Here is a 19,713-nt window from a genome sequence, read left to right as displayed (position 1 = left end):
AAGACACCTGCAGACCTGCTTCACCATTTGTGAAGAACGCCCCTGCAGGTGGGGAGCCAGGGCCTCGAACCTGGAGCCTTACGGTGATCCTCGCGCTTTACGCCACCTGCACTTAACCTACTGCACTACCGCCCGACTCCCGGCATTTTCCTTTCTAATCATGACGTCCTCTAACCAGGAGTAGATCCGATGTGCAAGTGGACAGCTAAAAAAAAAGATCTTTCAATGTCACTAAAAGGAGATTTGGGATCATGAAACTGTCTCTGTGATCTCTGCAGACTGGGCTTTTGGGTGTTCTGAACCCCAAGGGTCCCAACAATCTTGTAAATTTCACAGTGCAAAAGGACGGTAAAAGTTGCCCAGCGAAGCGCAGTGCAGTTCGGAACCCCGAGCCTCCCTTGCAGTCTTCCTAAGGCCTCAGGCTCCGGGTCTACAGGCAGAAGCGGCTGTTCCCGTACAAGGCTCCGCCAGCGGTCGCCCCGCCCACTCTGCTCTCGGCTCCGCCCCTCCCCCCCTCCGCGCGTCTCCGTTTCCGACTACGCTTCGGGCCTTTTAAGACCTTCGTCGGCTTCCGTCCCAGATGATCCCTCCCCGGGGCTGCCACCGCCTCCACCATCTCCGCGAGCCGCAGCCGCCTCTTCGACCAGTGGCGTAGCCGGACTCCGAGTCGGGGACGGACGGCTAGGGCCGGAGGTCCGGAGCCGGGTCTTGACTCGCGCTGGGGTGGGGGGGGTGGGCATGGAGGAAGCGGCCCGGGGCGCTCTCCACCACGACTAACGTGGGCCTGTCGCGGCTGCAAGCGCCATGGACCGAGCCCCGGCAGACCAGGTACTCGGCTCGGGCTGGGGCTGGGCCGCCGGGCCGGGCAGCGGGGTCGCCCGCTTGCTTCCTCCGGGGCCGGCGAGTGAGCGAGCGAGGACGCCCGAGCCCTCGGGGAGGGGGCTGCTGCCGAGCTCGGAGCACCACCCCCCGCCTCTCCGGGGAGCTCGACGCCGCTTGGCTCTCGCGCTTTGTTCCAGAAGCCATCGCGGACCTGGGGGGCTTGTGCAGCCCCCCGGCTGGCCGTGCCCTTCCCTCCACGCCCCTCCTTCCCGGGCGCGGGGAAGAGGGGGGGCACCTGGGGACTCCATTCTGCCCCTTCTCGCTGCTGGAAGGGGATGGGACTCTGTGTGGTTTGTGTTTTCCCAAGAAGAGGGTTTATTATTATTATCATTATTATATGTATAACTTGGAGAGAAACACATCCCCCTCCCCCCTCCAATTCCATTCAGTTTTGGAATGTGTTTTCTACATAGGGAATGCCTTTTGGAGGTTTCTCACCCCGAGAGAAGGGTGATAACTACATAGGAAGGGGAAGGGTCACAGGCTTTTTATTTAGAGCTGTTCTCTTCGGAGCGAGGCATCGTTTTTGTTTGTTTGTTTGTTTGCAGGGGTGATTAGGGAGGGAGGTGTTCCCTTCAAGATAGGAGCTACTACCGTTTCTACTTGCCCTTCTAGCCAGCATTGTGCAAAAGCATTCGTGTCGTTTGTTTTATCTTATGTTTTCACTCTTCCCATCCAGATTATGTGTTAAGGGTAAAGGGACCTGAGCCATGGAGGGCTTCATCTCATATTCCCCCAGGATCCCTTGGTATAGTCTAAAGTCCCGTGGTATTCTGTTTGGCATGTATTTACATCCACTTCTTTATTTGCCCGTGCAAGCAGGTGCTGGATGACAGAGTGAAGAAATCATGTCAAATAAGAATTTACCCTCCCCCCACCCCAAAGTTTAGGTATTTTCCCGATCTTGATACCCCTAAGAAATCACTAAATTTGATCATGTGGAAGTTTACTCTTTCTCTCCAACTGAAGGCCTAACTCAGCGAGGCACTAAGCAGCTAGATAAGGAAAAAGAAACTAGCGCTTTGTCACATTATTTTACAAATGATAATCAGCACCAGAATACAGGAGACAAGTTTACCCAGATTCCTGTACGTGCATGTACGTAGCCAGTCAGAGTCAGCTTTGATTTGCTTTTTCAGCAGGCAAAGCCCAGCTTTCCATTTGTGTGTTTGTTTGTGTTTCTTGAAACAAAGGCTTTAACTTTAAAAGCCTTATGTGAGTATAACCCTGAAAATACAAATGAGCTTTATGAAGCCAGACATAGATTTACCAAAACAAAATTTGCTGGAGCCTTTTGGTTAATACGTGCAGACTTTGCTGGAACAGAGAGTATTCTGTATACAATCTATACCCCATTTAATGAAAAACATTTTCTAAGTTATCTACTTAGGTGCTTAAGCCTTCAGATCCTGACCTATGGATAGGGGACAGTTTTTGGAACAGTCTTGGTTATGTGTATCACTAATGAAAGGGTTAAATATTTTGGTCCATTACCATAATGCCAGAACTGTAACTAGTAATGCTACCATATGTATACTTATAGTTCCTTTCATCTTAGAGGAAATGTAATTAACTATTTAGGTGGTAACTTGTAGCACTAGCTACTTGGGTGTGATTGTTTTAACAGCAAGTGCTGTTAAGTGAGCAGATTATTGAAACTGAAGAACCTATCCTTTCATCGGCTTCTTTTCAAATACACAACTGTTAGGCCTTCTAGAAATTTAAACTCGGATCAAATCAGGAAAGTGGGTTGTCTGTTGAAGAAAGATGTTCCTTTTTATCCTCTACGACTGCCTCTTGCTTCTTCCTCAAGCTAATCTTAAATGAAAGAATGATTAGAACCATCTCTCGTGCCTCCAGATGGTAGTTAGGAAACTGAGATCCTGAAAAGTGATGTTCCTTTGCCTAGTTCATGCTGTGATGAATTAATTCAGGGGTCCATTTATGGATCTGGAAAGAATATGCTTCTTTTTTATATTATCAGTTTTTGGGGGTAAGTCTCCACTATTTCCATTATATCCTCAGAAAGGCTAACAGCTATTTACTGGCATTGAAATAACTTTGTGGAGTGCTTTATTGTTTCCACTATCCTAAAGAGTAATGTAACAGCTCTCCCAGATTATTTGGAGTATACTTTTATGTCTGTATTAATGAAGTGAATATAGATAGATAAAAGTCATTAAAATATATTTCGTGAGTGTTGAATTTCCATTTTTCCTTTCAGAATATCTGCTTTTTTTCTCCCACTTAGTATTGTTTCATATTCAGAATTTTCAGATGTGTGCATGACTTTGCAACTTTAAAAAATACACACGTTTTTTGAAAATTTACTTTGGATAAAGACAGAACAGAGGAAATGGGAAGATAGTGAGAGACAAAGACACCCGCAGCACTGCTTTACTGTTCATGAAGCTTCTTCCCTGCAAGTGGGGCAGGATTTAAAACGTAATCATTAGTGTAGTTAGCAACTCATTAGACATTTAATTTATTTTAACAATTTCTTTCATTTCACCGTAAAATTTTGTGTAGTATTGTAAAAGTTAACTTTAAGTAAAGTCAAGGCTCCTTGTGCCTGAAGCTGCTCTATAATCATCTTTTTTAAAAATGTGAAAATTTCGTGTGAAAATGTAAATTGTGAAGTGTTGATCAAGATTATAAAGTTAAGTCTCTGGGAGCTCTGCTGAGTTTGATAATCTTCATTTCAGTAATAGTTACTTGAAAGGCTGTGGCAACCAGAGCAGAGTCTTAGGAGTATTCTTTTCAGCAATATTTTATTAGGTCAAAACAGGTAGCTTAGTTTTAACACCTGAGATAGATGTTCCAAGAACAGATATTAATTTCTGTAATGCATTTGGAAGGGAGGTCCTTAAAAAATCATCATAAAGTGATTTGAAATATATATAATAAATCGTGGGGTTTATTTTGCTTATAAAGGCATAGTGCTTCTATTTTAGGAGGATTAGTACAGTTTGAGATTTAAAAAATAAACAAAGACTTAATAAGTGTCAGAGCACATCAGAGTTACAGTCTCTTGTATTTTTGATAATGTAAGTATGGCTTTTTTTTTTTTTTTTAGTGCATCAACATCGAGTACATTCTTTTCTTATTTTTTTTACTTTTTTATTACCTTTATTTATTGGGTAAGGATAGCCAGAAATTGAGAAGAAGGGGGAGAGAGAGAGACAGAGAGACACCTGCACGGGGGACTTGAACCCAGGTTGAGCACACATTGTAACATGTGTGCTCAACCAGGTGCACCACCACTGGCCCCTAACATATTTTTAAAAGAATTTCCATAATCCTACTGTTCTTATTCTTAGGAAAGTAAACATGCAACCATTACATTTGACTTCTTACAGAGTGCTGTTCACTAATAGAGACATAAAATCATCTGATTTACAGTTCTTCAACTTCTGAGCTCAAATAGCAGCACTGCGACTAAATGTATCATAACTAAGTTGCCGTAATGTATCTCTTACTAGTAGTACTTAGAGTTCATCTTTGTGGATGTAATTATTGATTAAAATACTTGGTAGTAAAAAAAAAAAGAAATATTCTGTAGCTAAAGTTTAATATATGGAAATTTATTTAACAAGTCACCCCCCCCCCCAATTGGTAAAGTCAAAGAGGAAATTAAGAAGTAAGGTTACTTAGAAAGTAATAAAATGATGCTGTATGAAAGCCCGTGGGACATGGTAGAAGCTATATTGCAAGGCAGATGTATAGCTATGAAGGCGTTCACTGTTGAGCAGTTTAAAAAATGTAAGGGTTATGTATCCAAGCTAAGAAGTTAGGGGAAAAACTCTAAAAGTAAGACAGAATAGTGAATATAAAAGCCAATAAAAAATAGATAAGCCAGAAACTAGTGTTAACTTTACAATACTTAGACTCTTATAAAAATGCTATCAGGTTTTACCAATTTTATATTCAACCTATTTTATGAAGAGAGGCGGATAAGGTATGCCTAAGATACATAAGCAGAGTCTAAAATACTTTGAACTATTTCCGTAATGTGTTCTGAAGCCTTGTAAAATCATGTATGTATAAATGTCTTAAGTACATATGCATGTATGTATGTATGTGAACTCAGCAGTTTTTTTGGCAAGTGGCTTCAAGTATGAACTATATACCAAAAAGAAAGTATCTTGTAAGCACTCATCTTTTATTGTTTCAGAAGACATTTTACCTTTCGTCATGAGCTAGAAAGTATTGTAATGCTTGCTTGACATATCATATTTTTGCTCTAATATAGAATGTGAAATATTTCCATGGCCATATTTTTTCCTGTAGGTGTATAGTACATACTGAAATTTCACTGTGGGAGAATGCCTTATTATGTTATACTTGAGGTTTTAATTTTAAGTGGGTGTGATTTTTTATTTTTATTTTTTATTGCTTAATCTGTGGGAAATCATTTGCACTCTGTTGGAGTCTCTATCTTGGAGTTCAGTGGGCATTTCCTGTTGCTGTGTCTTCATAGTAATGTTTGTCTAAATCATTCATCTAAGTAGTCTTCTTCCCAGGATATATGTTTATGAAATATTTGTAGAATTATATAATAGGTCTCAGTTATCTGGATGCATTTGTTTAATACATAGACAGGGCTTGAGAGTTTAATGTTCTGATAAATTCTTGTGACTTCTAGATTGTTTCCATCAGAATGTTGACTGACATCTGTTTTTGTGCATACAAAAATTTAGATTATGAAAGCACTTAAGTATTTTTTTTTCAAAGACAGGTTTGTGGGAGTAACATTGACTTTTCATAATCTGAAGATGATGGTATGATTTCTGAAAGATCCTTTTACTATGCATATATATATATATATTTATCTATTTATTCTCTTTTGTTGCCCTTGTTTTATTGTTGTAGTTATTATTGTTGTTGTCGTTGTTGGATAGGACAGAGAGAAATGGAGAGAGGAGGGGAAGACAGAGAGGAGGAGAGAAAGATAGACACCTGCAGACCTGCTTCACCACCTGTGAAGCGACTCCCCTGCAGGTGGGGAGCTGGGGTTCCAACCGGGATCCTTATGCCGGTCCTTGTGCTTTGAGCCACCTGTGCTTAACCCGCTGCGCTACAGCCCGACTCCCTGTGCATATATATTTTTAACAAGTCTTAGCACAAGAATAGTTGGGCTTTGCTCAATGTAGTTTAGACTTTTCCATATTTGTATATATTTTTAGGAGACAACTCCTTGCTAAAAATTTCTGATCACTAAAAAGTGAGTAGAAGCAAAAGTGGAGATTGAACATAGATATTCAAATAAAGTTCTGTCACTAGGTGAAGTATTGAAATTGAATTTTCTTACACTTGTCCATTCTGCAAGACATTTTCTTTTATCTCTATACTAATATAATTGAAACAGTGCCAGGATTTGTTGCGTACTTAACATGTTGTTTGTTATAAACTTCATTTATTCTTTGAAATTTTTTTTTCTCACGCCTAGGACCATAAGCCAGAGCAGAGCAGTGCTCTGGTAAAAAAAAAAAAGAAAAAAAAAAGAAAGAAAGAAAAAAGAAAGAAAGAAAAGCTACTTATTTAACATTGTTTTACAAATACTAGTAAATATTGTCACATAAGAAATTTAGATAATTGATATATTCTTTGAACTTTTCTCTTTTTTTTTTTTATTTATAAAATAAAAAATACCGACAAGACCATAGGATAAGAGGGGCAAAATTCCACGCAGTTTCCACCACCGGGATACTGTATCTTATCCCCTCCCTTGAAAGCTTTCCTATTTATTCTTTGAACTTTTAAGAATAGCTGGGGATTTCTTTTCTTCTTTTTTCTTTATATTTATTTATTCCCTTTTGTTGCCCTTGTTTTTTTTATTGCTGTAGTTATTATTGCTATTGATATCGTCATTGTTAGATAGGACAGAGAGAAATGGAGAGAGGAGGGGGAAGACAGAGGGGGGGAGAGAAAGATCATCTGTAGACCTGCTTCACCACTTGTGAAGCGACTCCCCTGCAGGTGGGGAGCCAGGGCCTTGAACCTGGATCCTTAAACGGGTCCTGCACTTAAACCACTGCACTACCATAGCTGGGGATCTTAACATTCTCAAGCTGAAGAATAGCAGATGCTCCACATAGCTGTGTGAGACACTGAAGGACCCAAAGTCATAATAAACAACTTTTGAAACCATACAGCTGTAACTATAGGAGCAAGTTTGCCAGCCTGTTCCTGCTAGTGACATCTTCTGTTTGTGCAGCTGTACTATACCAGCTTCTCTTTTTTGTTAAAAACAAAGAATCATTTCAGTGTGAGCTTTATTGTTGACTTTTGACGCTTAGAATAGAAACCAATATAAATTTTAATATTTAAAGATGCATTCAGCGTTAGTTACAGAATTTCTTAAGTTTTGTTTTCTTTTCTTACCAGAGCCCTGCTCAGCTCTGGCTTATGGTGGTGCTGGAGACTGAACCTGGTAGCTCTGGTGCCTCAGGCCTGGAACATCTTTTTGCATAATCATTATGCTAACTCCCCAGCCCTTGCAGATTTCTTTTAGTTTAGTTTAGTTTAGTTTTTGCCTCCAGGGTTATTGCTGGGGCTCAGTGCCTGCATTATAAATGCACTGCTCTTGGAGGCCATTTTCCCCATTTTGTTGTCCTTGTGGTTGTTATTGTTGTTATAGCTGTTGTTGTTGGATAGGACAGAGAGAAATCAAGAGAGAAGGGGAAGACAGGAGGAGAGAAGGATAGACACCGGCTGACCTGCTTCATCCAGCCTATGAATCGACCCCCTGCAGGAGGGGAACTAGGGGCTCAAACCTGGGTCCTTACCTTGCACTTCCTTCCAGACTTTTAAATTCAAACCTAGTTACCCAGCTTCATCAAAGTCTTATAAAGCACAAATGAACTTTAGGTGTAACAAAGTTCTTGGCAGCTTTTGACTTGAAACAAAGTTTGAACTTGTTACCAAAGTAATTTATGAGTTGGTGATATTGGAAGGGGGAGTGGCTAGGAAAAGTATTATTTACCTGACTTTATTCTTTATAACTGGAAGGGGGAATGGTTAGGAAAAGTGTTATTTTTAAGTTGCCATATTCTTTATTATTACCTCAGAATTATTCCTTTTTTATATTAGAAAATTTGATGTAACCATATATATTCCCTGCCCCCAGCACTGCTCAGCTCTGGTTTATGGTGTGGGGGAATTGAACCTGGAACTTTAGAGCCTCAGGCATGAGAGTCTGTTTGCTTAACCATTATGCTTATCTACCCCCCCCCCCCATTTCTCACTTAGAAAAACATCCTAGTATTTACCAGTCCAGATTTATAAAATGGTCCCATAAGTTGTTATGTTCAAAAGGATTTTGTTTTTAAGAAATCTTGAAACTTTATATTGTGTTTGTGTGGGAGAAAGAGGGGGGGACTATGTGTTGTTGGGGGGGGAATAAAGGGTTGAAGATGACACAGTGAGATCGACATTACACAACCAGAGCTTCCTTCAGTGCTGTGACACTCCTATCTAGTAGCAGGGTTCAAATGTGGGCTGTGCACATGACAAGGCCTGTGCACTAACCTATCTTCCTAGCCTCTGAAACTGAGATTTTTAGTGTCGTTTAAAATGTTTTTCCTTTTATGCACATATATAAACTAAGTAAGTTTTCTACTATCTGCATATTGTTGTTTAACATGCGCATTTCTTTCTTGGAAATATTTACCTGGATGATAACTTTGTATCTTCTAGAGATCAATTATGAATTCTAGTGACCACTGTTACAGTGATGATTACTAATGTATACTCTATATTTGCATCTGGAGGAGTTTGTTTGTTTTAATTCAGGAAACCAGCTTCAGTTCACAGATATTCATAAGTGTTATTACTGTATTTACTTCAAATTTGTGTAGTAGTATGACGATAGACTTCAAAGTTAAGTCAGGTAGGAAGAAAAGATGTCAAGCTAATTTTGCTATGTACTTGTGATTTCTTCTTCTTCCCCATTTATCCCAGCATTTCTGAAAACCTACAGTGAATTCCTTTGAAAAAGACGATAGTTTCTAGCAGTAAAGGCCATATATTGCACGTGTTAAAGTCTGGTTTTTGTAGCTTGTTGGATTCAGTGCTGCACAAAAGTGTTGCCACTTTATTCTAAGGACTGTACTTTGCTGGGAGTTTCTAATAAGTGCCACCCTATTAGGGTTTTTTTTTGGGGGGGCGGGGTTTAAGGGTTGTGATCAGGTCTACTGCTTTGAGGCAATTTATTTTAATGCTTGAAACATTGGGTTGCACTTCACTTGCTGGTTTCACTAAAAAGTATTCACTGTCTTCCTGTGTCTTACCTACTTGCTTTCCAACATTTTGCCTTTGCAGAACTACTTATAGATATTTTGTGTTTATAAGTACACTTTTACTTTGTTGGTAAATGTAACATACAGAAAACTGTATAGTTTTTATCCAGCTAGATGAGTTTAGAAGGGGACTTTACCCCCCCCAGTAACAGCCCCCTAAGTTATTCAGACTGCTTTGCATCTTATTTTCTTTACTTTATAGGTTTGCTTCCCATGTGTGCGTCATCATGTACTGTAGTTAAAAAAAAAAAATCTGTTTAAAAATGTGATGCCAGGGATAGAATCCAGAACCTCCAGCATTCAGATCGTGCACTGGACTGCTTGCTGAGCCACCTCCCCAGACAGCCACCTACTCTGATTTTAAATACTTTGAGAAGTCCCTGTAGATTTATTACAAGACAAAATACAGTACGAGCTAAAAAGAAGTGCGTGTTATGGATTGCTTTTTGTTCACTCAGGTTGTCTACTGGGAAACTGAAGTACTTAAAAGTTCCCAGTTTAACTGTGAACCGGAAGTTTTCCCTATGACGTATTTTTTTTATTTATTTAATTTTGACGTTTTCTTTCCTTTTAGCATAATGCTACTGATCTCATTTCCTAAAATGGACAGAAATTTGCTATTTTTAGACTGTATTTAAACAGATATAATTATCCTTCAGATATGTTTAGTGATTTTTTTTTTTCTCCTAAGCAGAATTTCTTAAAAACACATTGTTTTGTCTAAAGAGCTAGGTTTTTTTTTTTTTTTTTTTTACTGCCAGCTTTATTTTTGGAATCTGAAGTATGACTTCCTTGTACTCTTAACTGTTTTCACAGCTTAGGTTATGTAAGAAATGATTTCATTGCAGTGTAGTCCTTTGATAAGATTTTCCCTGTCTTATTTGATGACTTTGTCTAAATAATCTAGTTAAATTCAGTTATTTAAATTTCACATTGCTTTTCCTTTGGATGTTTTGTTACCTCTAAGAAGAGACCTAATCACTGCTTGTAAAGATTGATTCTGAGGTTGTTAAATTATGAATTTGCAATATTTAAGATTTTTCTCATTTATTAATAATGTGTTTCATTTTCTTTTTTGTAGAATGTCAAGCTGTCAGCTGAGGTGGAGCCTTTTATTCCCCAGAAGAAGAATCCTGACACATTTATGATTCCTATGGCACTTCCAAATGATAACGGAAATGTTTCTGGTGTAGAACCAACTCCAATTCCCAGCTACCTGATTACTTGTTATCCATTTGTGCAGGAAAACCAGCCCAATAGGTAATTCATTGTTTTCTTTTGGCAGAGGCAGAAGAAAAATAAAAAATTGGAAAGCATACTTCGTTTTGTAACTTTTAAATATTTTCCTTTTTATAAGGAGTAAATAAAATCAAATGACAGAAGTTTAAAAATTGTTTGCATACATTATTTTCTCATCCTTTATAATCAGAAATGAAAAATCTTTGCTTATATTTCCGTTAAGTCATGGAAATTCATTTGAACTAAATTGAAAGGGAGGGATGAATTATTCAGAAAGGTGAAGAGAAATCCTTTTTTGAGGTTAGGATCTAATCATAATTCCCAAGATATTGGCACAAGGAGAAATAGTTTTGGGGTGTTGATGGTTAATTGAGATGTATCACTAGACTTTGGTTCTAGCTGAAATTCAGCTTCTCTGTTACAGCCGCAGGTGGTTAGCAAAATGCTAGTAATGTGTGACTTGGTGTTTAGGGCACGGTTTGTGAGTCATGATAGCGCTTTTAACCCTGTGTAGGCTACATGATTGATTAACATTTGTAGCTTGTTTTATTTCAGTATAAAAATGCTTTCAGCTTCGTTCACGTTTAATCACTTACAGAAAACCCAACTTTTCTAGTATTCTGGGTAAATGGACGAGATGTCTGGTGGCTCTAACCTCTACCCAGCCACCCCCCTGCCCCCTACCCCAGGGCTGAGACAGTCAATATTTTCACACATTGTGGCATAGGCTTTAAGAATACTACTTTCTCAGATCTTGAATATGGAAGTTAATCAAGACTCTTAATAGTTTCATAAGTTGAACAAATAGTAGAAGCTAAGGGGCCCTTCTCAATTGAAGTTCATATTTCTCTTAAAACCCTTTTATGTTTTTATGTTCAAAGTGGCTTTTGTAAGCTAAATTAAAAAAAAAAATGTTGGGAGGGATTAATGCTTTACAGTCAATAATAAAATACAGTAACAAAAAAAATAAAATATAGCAGTTTGTACATGTATAACATTTCTCAGTTTTCCACATAATAGTTCAACCTACTCTAGGTCCTCTGACATGTTCTAGGACCTGAGCCCCCTCCCCCCAGAGTCCTTTACTTTGATGCAATACACCATGTAAGCTAAATTTAATACTGCTACACTATTTTTGTACTTTACATAGTGGCCAAATGTACATTATGCTAAATTCAATTTGTTTTCTTAATGAAAAATAATCTCCGAGAATTAAAGTGTAAGTCAGTATAAAGGTTTTTTAAATTTATTGTTGGTGGGACTGGGTCTCATTGCTCCAGGACAATTTTATTATTTTTTTATTATCTTTATTTATTTAGTGAATAGAGACAGCTAGAAATTGAGAAGGGAAGAGGGGATAGAGAGACACCTGCTGCACTGCTTCACCACTCATGAAGCTCCCCCCCCCCCCCCCGCAGGTAGGGACGAGGGACTCCAGCCTGGGTCCTTGTGCACTGTAACATGAGCTCAACCAGGTATGCCACCACCTGGCCCCTCCAGGCTGATTTCTTCATCCACATATATAGAAAGAGGGAGAAACACCACAGCACTGTGACTTCCTCCGTTAGCTTCCTCTGTGCCAGCACTCAAGCTTGAGTTGCACACATGTCAGTGCAAGAACCCTACCCAGTGAGCTAAAGCTCTGGCCCTGCGGATTATTTGAAAATGTTTTTGGAGTATATTTAGTCAACATTCACCCATTTTGCTTTGTCATCAGAGAAGTGATGAGAACCTCCTGATTTCCTGCTCCCCATGGTCCCCTGTTCAATAGCAGTACAGTGGACTGCTGGGGAGAAATCCTGCTAGCACTTTGGAAGCTGCACTTGAGGAAGCTCTAATGTTAGTGATAAGAAGGCAATGAACAGGATTACTTCTCCACACCCTCCTCATTCCTTTCCTTAGGACTGAGAACCTGCTTCCTCTGCAAAGGAGGGGAGCCAGTGAAAGAGCTCCACTTGCCCAAGTGGTTAGCAGGGTGTATGAGGGAGGAGTAGGAGGCCCTTGGACTGAGTCAAAGAATGATAAGTGAAGGCATCAAATCTCCCATTGTTATAATAACTTTCCACAGTGATCACCTAACCCTGCTCATTACAGAGGACTGTCACAGTTAGCAATCATTAGGGACTTTGGGTTACCTTTGTTGGCAGGTCCAGCCACTTTTAGGCAGAAATATCTTGAGTAAGTTGAGAGCAAAGTAATAAGTAAGAATGATAAGGGCTGGGTGGTAGTGCAGCGGGTTAAGCTCACATGATGCAAGTACAGGGATAGGAGTAAGGATCCCAGTTTGAGCCCCCAGTTCCCCACCTGTGGTGGGGGGGTGGGAGGGAGGTTGCTTCACAAGCTATGAAGCAGGTCTGCAGGTGTCTATCTTTCTCTCCCCCTCTTTGTCTTCCCCTCCTCTCTTCATTTCTCTTTGTCCTATCCAACAACATTGACAGCAACAACAACAATAACAATGATAAACAAGGATAACAAAAGGGAAAAATGGCCTCCAGGAGCAGTGGATTCGTAGTGCAGGCACTGAGCCCCAGTGATAACCCTGGAGGCAATAAATAAATAAATAAATAAATAAGAATGATATATTTTTTGAAAGTTTGGTATGCATGCGCGCTGGATGGTAGTGCAGCAGGTTAAGTGCGCATGGTGCAAAGCACAAGGACCTGCACAAGGACCTGCACAAGGATCCTGATTTGCACCCCGGCTCCCTACCTGCAGGAGGGTCGCTTCCCAAGCAGTGAAGCAGGTCTGCAGGTGTCCATCTTTCTCTCCCCCTCTCTGTCTTCCCCATCTCTCTCCATTTCTCTCTGTTCTGCCCAACAACAATGACAGCAATAAGAACAACAACAATAGACAAGGGCAACAAAAGGAAAAAAAAATGGCCTCCAGGAGTAGTAGATTCTTAGTGTAGGCACTAAGCCCCAGCAATAACCCTGGAGGCACAAAAAAAAAAGTTTGGGATTTAATAACACTTATCAAGTTGGATTCCTTTTTACTGTCATTTGAATTGTTGGTACGTGAACATCATTACTTCCAACTACTACAGAGTTTCTAAGACAAATTTTTACCTCCTTTTTCAGAATCTGAAGGTGCTGTTCCATATTGTTCTTTTCTTTTAATAAATTGAACTAGGAGGATTTGCTTTAGCATTAGTTTTAGACTTGTCAGTAAATTTACCCTGCTTTAATCTGGTTTTACAGACAGTTTCCGTTATATAACAGTGACATCCGATGGCAGCAGCCCAATCCAAACCCAGCTGGACCATACCTCGCCTACCCTATTATATCTGCTCAGCCACCCGTATCTGCAGAATACACTTACTACCAGCTGATGCCAGCGCCATGTGCCCAAGTTATGGGTTTTTACCATCCTTTCCCTACACCTTACTCCAACACCTTCCAGGCTACAAACACTGTAAATACTGTAACCACAGAATGTACTGAGCGTCCGAATCAGCTCGGCCAGGTCTTCCCCATATCCGGTCATCGAAGCAGAAACAGTAACAGGGGACCAGTGGTACCAAAAGTAAGTGACTAATTTTGCTTGGCTTTTTTTCTTTCTTTCTTTTTTTTTCTTTTAAATTATATTTATTTATTTATTTTCCCTTTTGTTGCCCTTGTTGTTTTTCATTGTTGTAGTTATTGATGTCGTCGTTGTTGGATAGGACAGAGAGAAATGGAGAGGAGGGGAAGACAGAGAGGGAGAGAAAGACAGACAGCTGCAGCAGACCTGCTTCACCATTTGTGAAGCGACTCCCCTGCAGGTGGGGAGCCGGGGCGTGAACCGGGATCCTTAGACCAGTCCTTGAGCTTTGCGCCACCTGCGCTTAACCTGCTGCGCTGCTGCCCGACTCCCGGCTTTTTTCTTTCTAATGTCTTTTTGCCACCAGGGTTATTACTGGGTCTCAGTGTCTGCAGGTCATCTCCACTACTCTCACTACTCTCACTGCTCATTTGCTTCCCCCCCCCTTCTTTCCTCGAGCTAGAGGGTTGAGAGAGCTAGAGAGAAAAAGAGAGGAGACACCACACCACCATGCCATAGCTTGTGAAGCTTCCCTGTGGATGTTCCCATGTCGTGGGCTGGGGCTTGACCCTGGGTCCTTGGCCATGAAAATGTGTGTACTCTACCTGTTGAACTACCTCCTTGCCCTCCATTTTGATTGGTTTTTATGCTGGACACTTCTGTTGTGAATACAAGTAGCAGCAGATTGCTACTTGTATTAATCAGCCTTTAACACAGTTTACTGTGAAACTTTTTTCATTATAATACAATAGCCAAGGTTATGTTGTTTGTAAAATATTTTATTTTGGGGGGGTAACGCAGGTGGTAGCGCAGTGGGTTAAGCGCACATGGCGCAAAGTGCAAGGACCAGCATAAGGATCCCAGTTCAAGCCCCCAGCTCCCCACCTGCAGGAGGGTCCCCTTCATAGGCAGTGAAGCAAGTCTGCAGGTGTCTTATTTTTCTCTGATCTCTGTCTTTCCTTCTTCCCTCAATTTCTCTGTCCTATCCAACGATGACGACAGCAATAACAACAATAAACAACAAGGGCAACAAAAGGGAAAAAAATAGCCTCTGGGAGCATTGGATTTGTAGTGCAGGCACCAAGCCCCAGCGATAACCTTGAAGGCAAAAAAAAAAAAAAATCAACTTTTATGGTTTCTTATTCTTAATTGGTAGTAAAATATTATTTACCTGTAATCTCCAGAGAATTTCACATAAACATAAAACACAGATATTTCCAAATTATTATAATATAATGTTATAGTTAAGTAGTTATACTATTGTACATATTAATAATAAGTGGTTACATTTGGGTCCTGTGCTAGCAGAGTTGAATGGCTAGTATATAGTCTCGCCTAGAGAGACAGCATAATGGTTCTGCAAAAGATTTTCTTGCCTGAGGCTCTGAGGTTCCAGGTTCGGACCCCAGCTCCACCGTAAGCCAGAGCTGAGCAATGCTCTGGTGTGTGTGTGAGTGTGTGTGTGTGTGTGTGTCTGTCTATCCCCCACATATATATGTTCACATATAACTTTCTCGTTAAAATAAGTAAAATATTAAAAGATAGTTCAGTGTTCAGAAATAAGTAGTTCATTGTTTTGGCTGGGGAGGTGGCTCAGTGGGCAGTGTATAAGACTTGTATGAGCAAGAGAGACTTTGGTAGTAGCTTCTGCATAGCACTGCATATGCTAGAGAAGTCCTTGGGCCTCTCTTATCAAAATAAATACACCTAAAAAAAAAAACAAACCAAGCAAGGAGGAAAATAACATGATTCATTTGATCTCTCCACCTTCATTGTTTTGTGTTCTGTGCATCTCTAGTGGGAAAAAAACATTTAAAAACATTTATTTATAAAAAGGAAACACTGACAAAAACCATAGGATAAAAGGGGTACAACTCCACACAATTCCCACCACCAGAACTCCTTATCCCAGCCCCTCCCCTGATAGCTTTCCTATTCTTTATCCCTCTGGGAGTATGGACCCAGGATCATTATGGAGTGCATAAGGTGGAAGGTCTGGCTTCTGTTATTGCTTCCCTGCTGAACATGGGTGTTGGCAGGTAGATCCATACTCCCAGCCTGTCTCTTTTGTTCCCTAATGGGGTGGGGTTCTGGGGAAGCAGGGCTCCAGGACACATTGGTGGGGTCATCTGCCCTGGGAAGTCTGGTTGGCATCATGTTAGCATCTGGAACCTGGTGGCTGAAAAAAAGAGTTAACATAAAGAGCCAAAAAACTTGTTGACTAGGGAATAACACTTTATTATTCCAGAGATGTTTACTATTATATGAACATGGAATGTCCTTGGGTTGACAGATGAGAAATAACTGAGACCACCTTTATCTAGGACCAGCATTTTGATTAAATAAAACAAAGACACCAAGATCTTTAAACCCACAAGAAAATTATGGTTGATTGTTTATAGTTGTTTCTTCACTAAGAAGCTGCTTTTCTGTTGAGGCATAAATACCAAAACTAATAATAAGAAAAGAAGAAAACATCTTTCTACCGAGTACTTTTGAGATGATAGAAGTCAGAGTGATTTGTCAGGTGCATCTTGTGATTATATCATCTAGGAGTTGATGCTGCTTTAGGCTCCATTAGATTAGCTTTTTTAGTGAAAAGTCTTTGCTGTCTTCTAGCATACCCATTACAGATTAAAATACAAGCAACAGAGGTGGCATTAGAAAAGCTTTTAGCCCTTGTGTATGGAAACACTGGGCTGAGGAGAATCCTTTTGGGACCTTTGAGAATGAGGAGAAATAACTATTGGAAATAAGGTAATAGCACATAACTTTCAGATGTTGAAGAAACACGATTTCTCAGAGTGCATTTTCAGCACTTGAATTTAGTAAATTAAGTTCAGAGATCTACTGCATAGATTGCTATTAAGTAATTTACACTTACATTTGTAAAAGTGAAGGGTCAACTTTTTTATATGTATGTTATTAAAAATTCTGAAGCAGACTTTTTTGTGTGTATACTTCATTGAATCTTGAAACTAAAATTTAGCCTTTGGATAAATAAAAACTTGTAGCCTCTCATGGTATGATTATACTCCAGTTACAGATCAGTTATTGACTGAGAGAAATGATGCAATAATTTAAAATGAATTTATATTTCCTTCACCATAATTGTGTGATTAGCTATTTGGAAAGTATATAAACATATACGTAATACATTACTTAGCCAGATAATTATGTGAAATACTAACAGTAATCTGTTGCCCTTTGAGTTGAAGCCACTAATTTGGAACATATATTTTGGTATATTTTACAGTAGAATGTGTATTTTATGTCTAGTATACCAAAGATTATCTTAATTTCTTTCTTTCTTTTTTTTTTTTACTTAAATCAGCAGCAGGTTTTACAACAGCACATAAAAAACAAAAGAGCACTGGTGAAAAATGTCGCTACTCAGAAAGAGACAAGTGCAGCAGGTCCTGATAATCGATCAAAAATCGTGCTTCTGGTAGATGCTTCACAGCAGACTGGTAAGGCAAAGCTCTTAGATATATATTACTAATTTGATCTCTTGTTACTCATTGATTTTATAATTGTGAACTGTACCACTTTTTCTGATTCAATATATTTTTTCTCTCCATTTTTTTCTGCTCCATAGTAAAATTCCCTAGGAAGGTTAAAATAATTCAAGAAAGTATCTGGGGGCTGGGGAGATAGCATAATGGCTAGGGTTAGGCTTTTGTTTGTGAAGCTCCAAAATCCCAGGTTTAATCCCTGACACAACCATTACTCAGAACTGAACAATGCTCTGGTGGAAAAAAAGAAGAAAAAAAAAATCCTAAAGAAAGTATCTGGGAGGGAGGTGGGGCAGTAGCCCACCAGGTTAAGTGCACATAGTATGATGTACAAGGACCTGTGCCAGGATCCTGGTTCCAGCTCCTAGCTCCCCACCTGCATGGGGGTCTCTTCACAAGCAGTGAAGCAGGTCTGTAGGTGTGTCTTTCTCCCTCTCTATCTCCCCTTCTCCCCCGACCCTTTTAGTTTTTCTTTATCCTATCCAATTAAAAAAGAAGAAGGACCGGCATAAGGATCCCGGTTCGAGCCCCCGGCTCCCCACCTGCAGGGGAGTCGCTTCACAGGCGGTGAAGCAGGTCTGCAGGTGTCTATCTTTCTCTCCCCCTCTCTGTCTTCCCCTCCTCTCTCCGTTTCTCTCTGTCCTATCCAACAACGACGACAATAATAACTACAACAATAAAACAATAAGGGCAACAAAAGGGAATAAATAAATAAAATAAATATTAAAAAAAAAGAAAGAAAAAAAGAAAAAAAAATGGCTTCTAGGAGCAGTGGATTCGTAGTGCTGGCACTCAGCTCTCAGCGATAACCCTAGAGGCAAAAAGAAAAATGAAAAGTATCTGAAAATCAGTGAAATGGGCTGGTGAAATAGCTCACTTGGATAGTGTGCTGCTTTGCCACGTGTGCAACCGAGGTTTGAACCTGAACACTACCTCATTGAAGGCAGCTTTAGTGCTATGGTCTCTTCCACTAGTTCTCTTAAAAACAAACAGTGGTCCGGGAGGTGGCGCAGTGGATAAAGCATCTAACTCTCAAGCATGAGGTCTTGAGTTCAATCCCCGGCAGCACATGTACCAGAGTGATGTCTGGCTCTTTCTCCTCCTACGTTTCTCATTAATAAATAAATAAAATCTTTAAAAACAAACAAATACTAAAAAGCTTGCCTTATTACAGTAACTGAGTCTGCAATGCACAAACCAGGGAGGTTAACAGACTGGCAAGTGCTTGAAGTAGCTATGGGATAGCATTGCAATGTAATAACTTAAAAAAAAAAAATTTTATTATCTTTATTTATTGGATAGAGACAGCCAGAAATCAAAAGGGAAGGAAGTGACAGAGAGGGAGAGAGACAGAGAGACACCTGCAGCACTGCTTCACCACTCACAAAGCTTTCCCCCTGCAGGTGGGGGACCTGGAGCTCGAACCCAGGCAGGTCCTTGCACATGGTAATACGTGTGCTCAACCAGGTGCGCCACCACCCAGCCCCCAGTGTGATTATCTTAGAAAGTTTTCTATTAGGGTGGTTCTTTGTCATAGTGACCCAGTTCTTTGTTTTCAGCTCTGGAGCTGATACAGTTTGCTCTTTATCCGCTTGCTCTTCATGAGTTTGCTCATTAAATAATCACAGCCAACTCTCTGAATCATGAGAATTAGAAAACTGAAAAGATAGTTATAATCTGAGTATAAAATTATACATTTAATCAGTATTCTTCCCCCATCCCATCAGCATTTTTATTCTTTAGGTTGCTTGCAGTTTCTGAGGACTAGTTGATTAGCCACAAGTAGAATGGAATACTTTTTAAAGTTTAAAGGAATTTGTAAGAAATGTTTACTCTTGAACACATGCCCATGTTAATTATTGATTGAGTAAAATGGTTAGATATAAAATAAACAAATGATCATTGCTTTGTAGTGTGCAACAAGTACGTAAATTTAAGAAGAGATACTATATACAGTAATTCCAAAATTGTACCTGGGGATAAACCTTATAGAAAGATGTCTGAGACATTTATACAGAGACTTATCACTTTATTTTCTGACATTAAAAAGAATCTTAAATAAATTCACATAGAGCATTTGATATTGCAGGTGTCACCCCATATTAACCTGTAGAATTAATGCAGTTTTAATAAGAATTCCAACAGGTATTACATTTAAAGAATTTGTCAAACTGGTTGTAAGATCAAGAAATACCAAGACATTTATGGGAAAGAACATTTCATCTAGATAGAAAGACTTATGCGGGAGTCGGGCGGTG

The 19,713-nt window shown here is 39.8% G+C and overlaps 1 protein-coding gene across 7 annotated transcripts in view; it reads left to right on the top strand.

The window, feature by feature from the left end:
- Positions 1–578: 578 nt before the first annotated feature.
- The window catches only part of SECISBP2L (SECIS binding protein 2 like), a 55,006-nt gene continuing 35,871 nt past the window's right edge, over positions 579–19,713 (top strand). For 2 of the 7 annotated variants that reach the window (XM_060174630.1, XM_060174629.1), the window contains exons 1-4: positions 613–828; positions 10,264–10,442; positions 13,619–13,943; positions 17,275–17,410. In XM_060174630.1, coding sequence (XP_060030613.1) covers positions 805–828; positions 10,264–10,442; positions 13,619–13,943; positions 17,275–17,410 — 664 coding nt within the window. In that variant the 5' untranslated portion in view covers positions 613–804. Of the gene's footprint in view, positions 829–10,263; positions 10,443–13,618; positions 13,944–17,274; positions 17,411–19,713 lie in introns of those variants that run through there. The other 5 variants (XM_060174632.1, XM_007517325.3, XM_060174631.1 and 2 more) reach the window with 5 other exon arrangements.

This window comes from Erinaceus europaeus, chromosome 16 (assembly GCF_950295315.1).
Source record: "Erinaceus europaeus chromosome 16, mEriEur2.1, whole genome shotgun sequence".
NCBI classification, from domain to species: Eukaryota; Metazoa; Chordata; class Mammalia; order Eulipotyphla; family Erinaceidae; genus Erinaceus; species Erinaceus europaeus.
The sequence above is the reverse complement of the archived record's forward strand: the minus strand, read 5'-3'. Positions and strand labels throughout refer to the sequence as shown.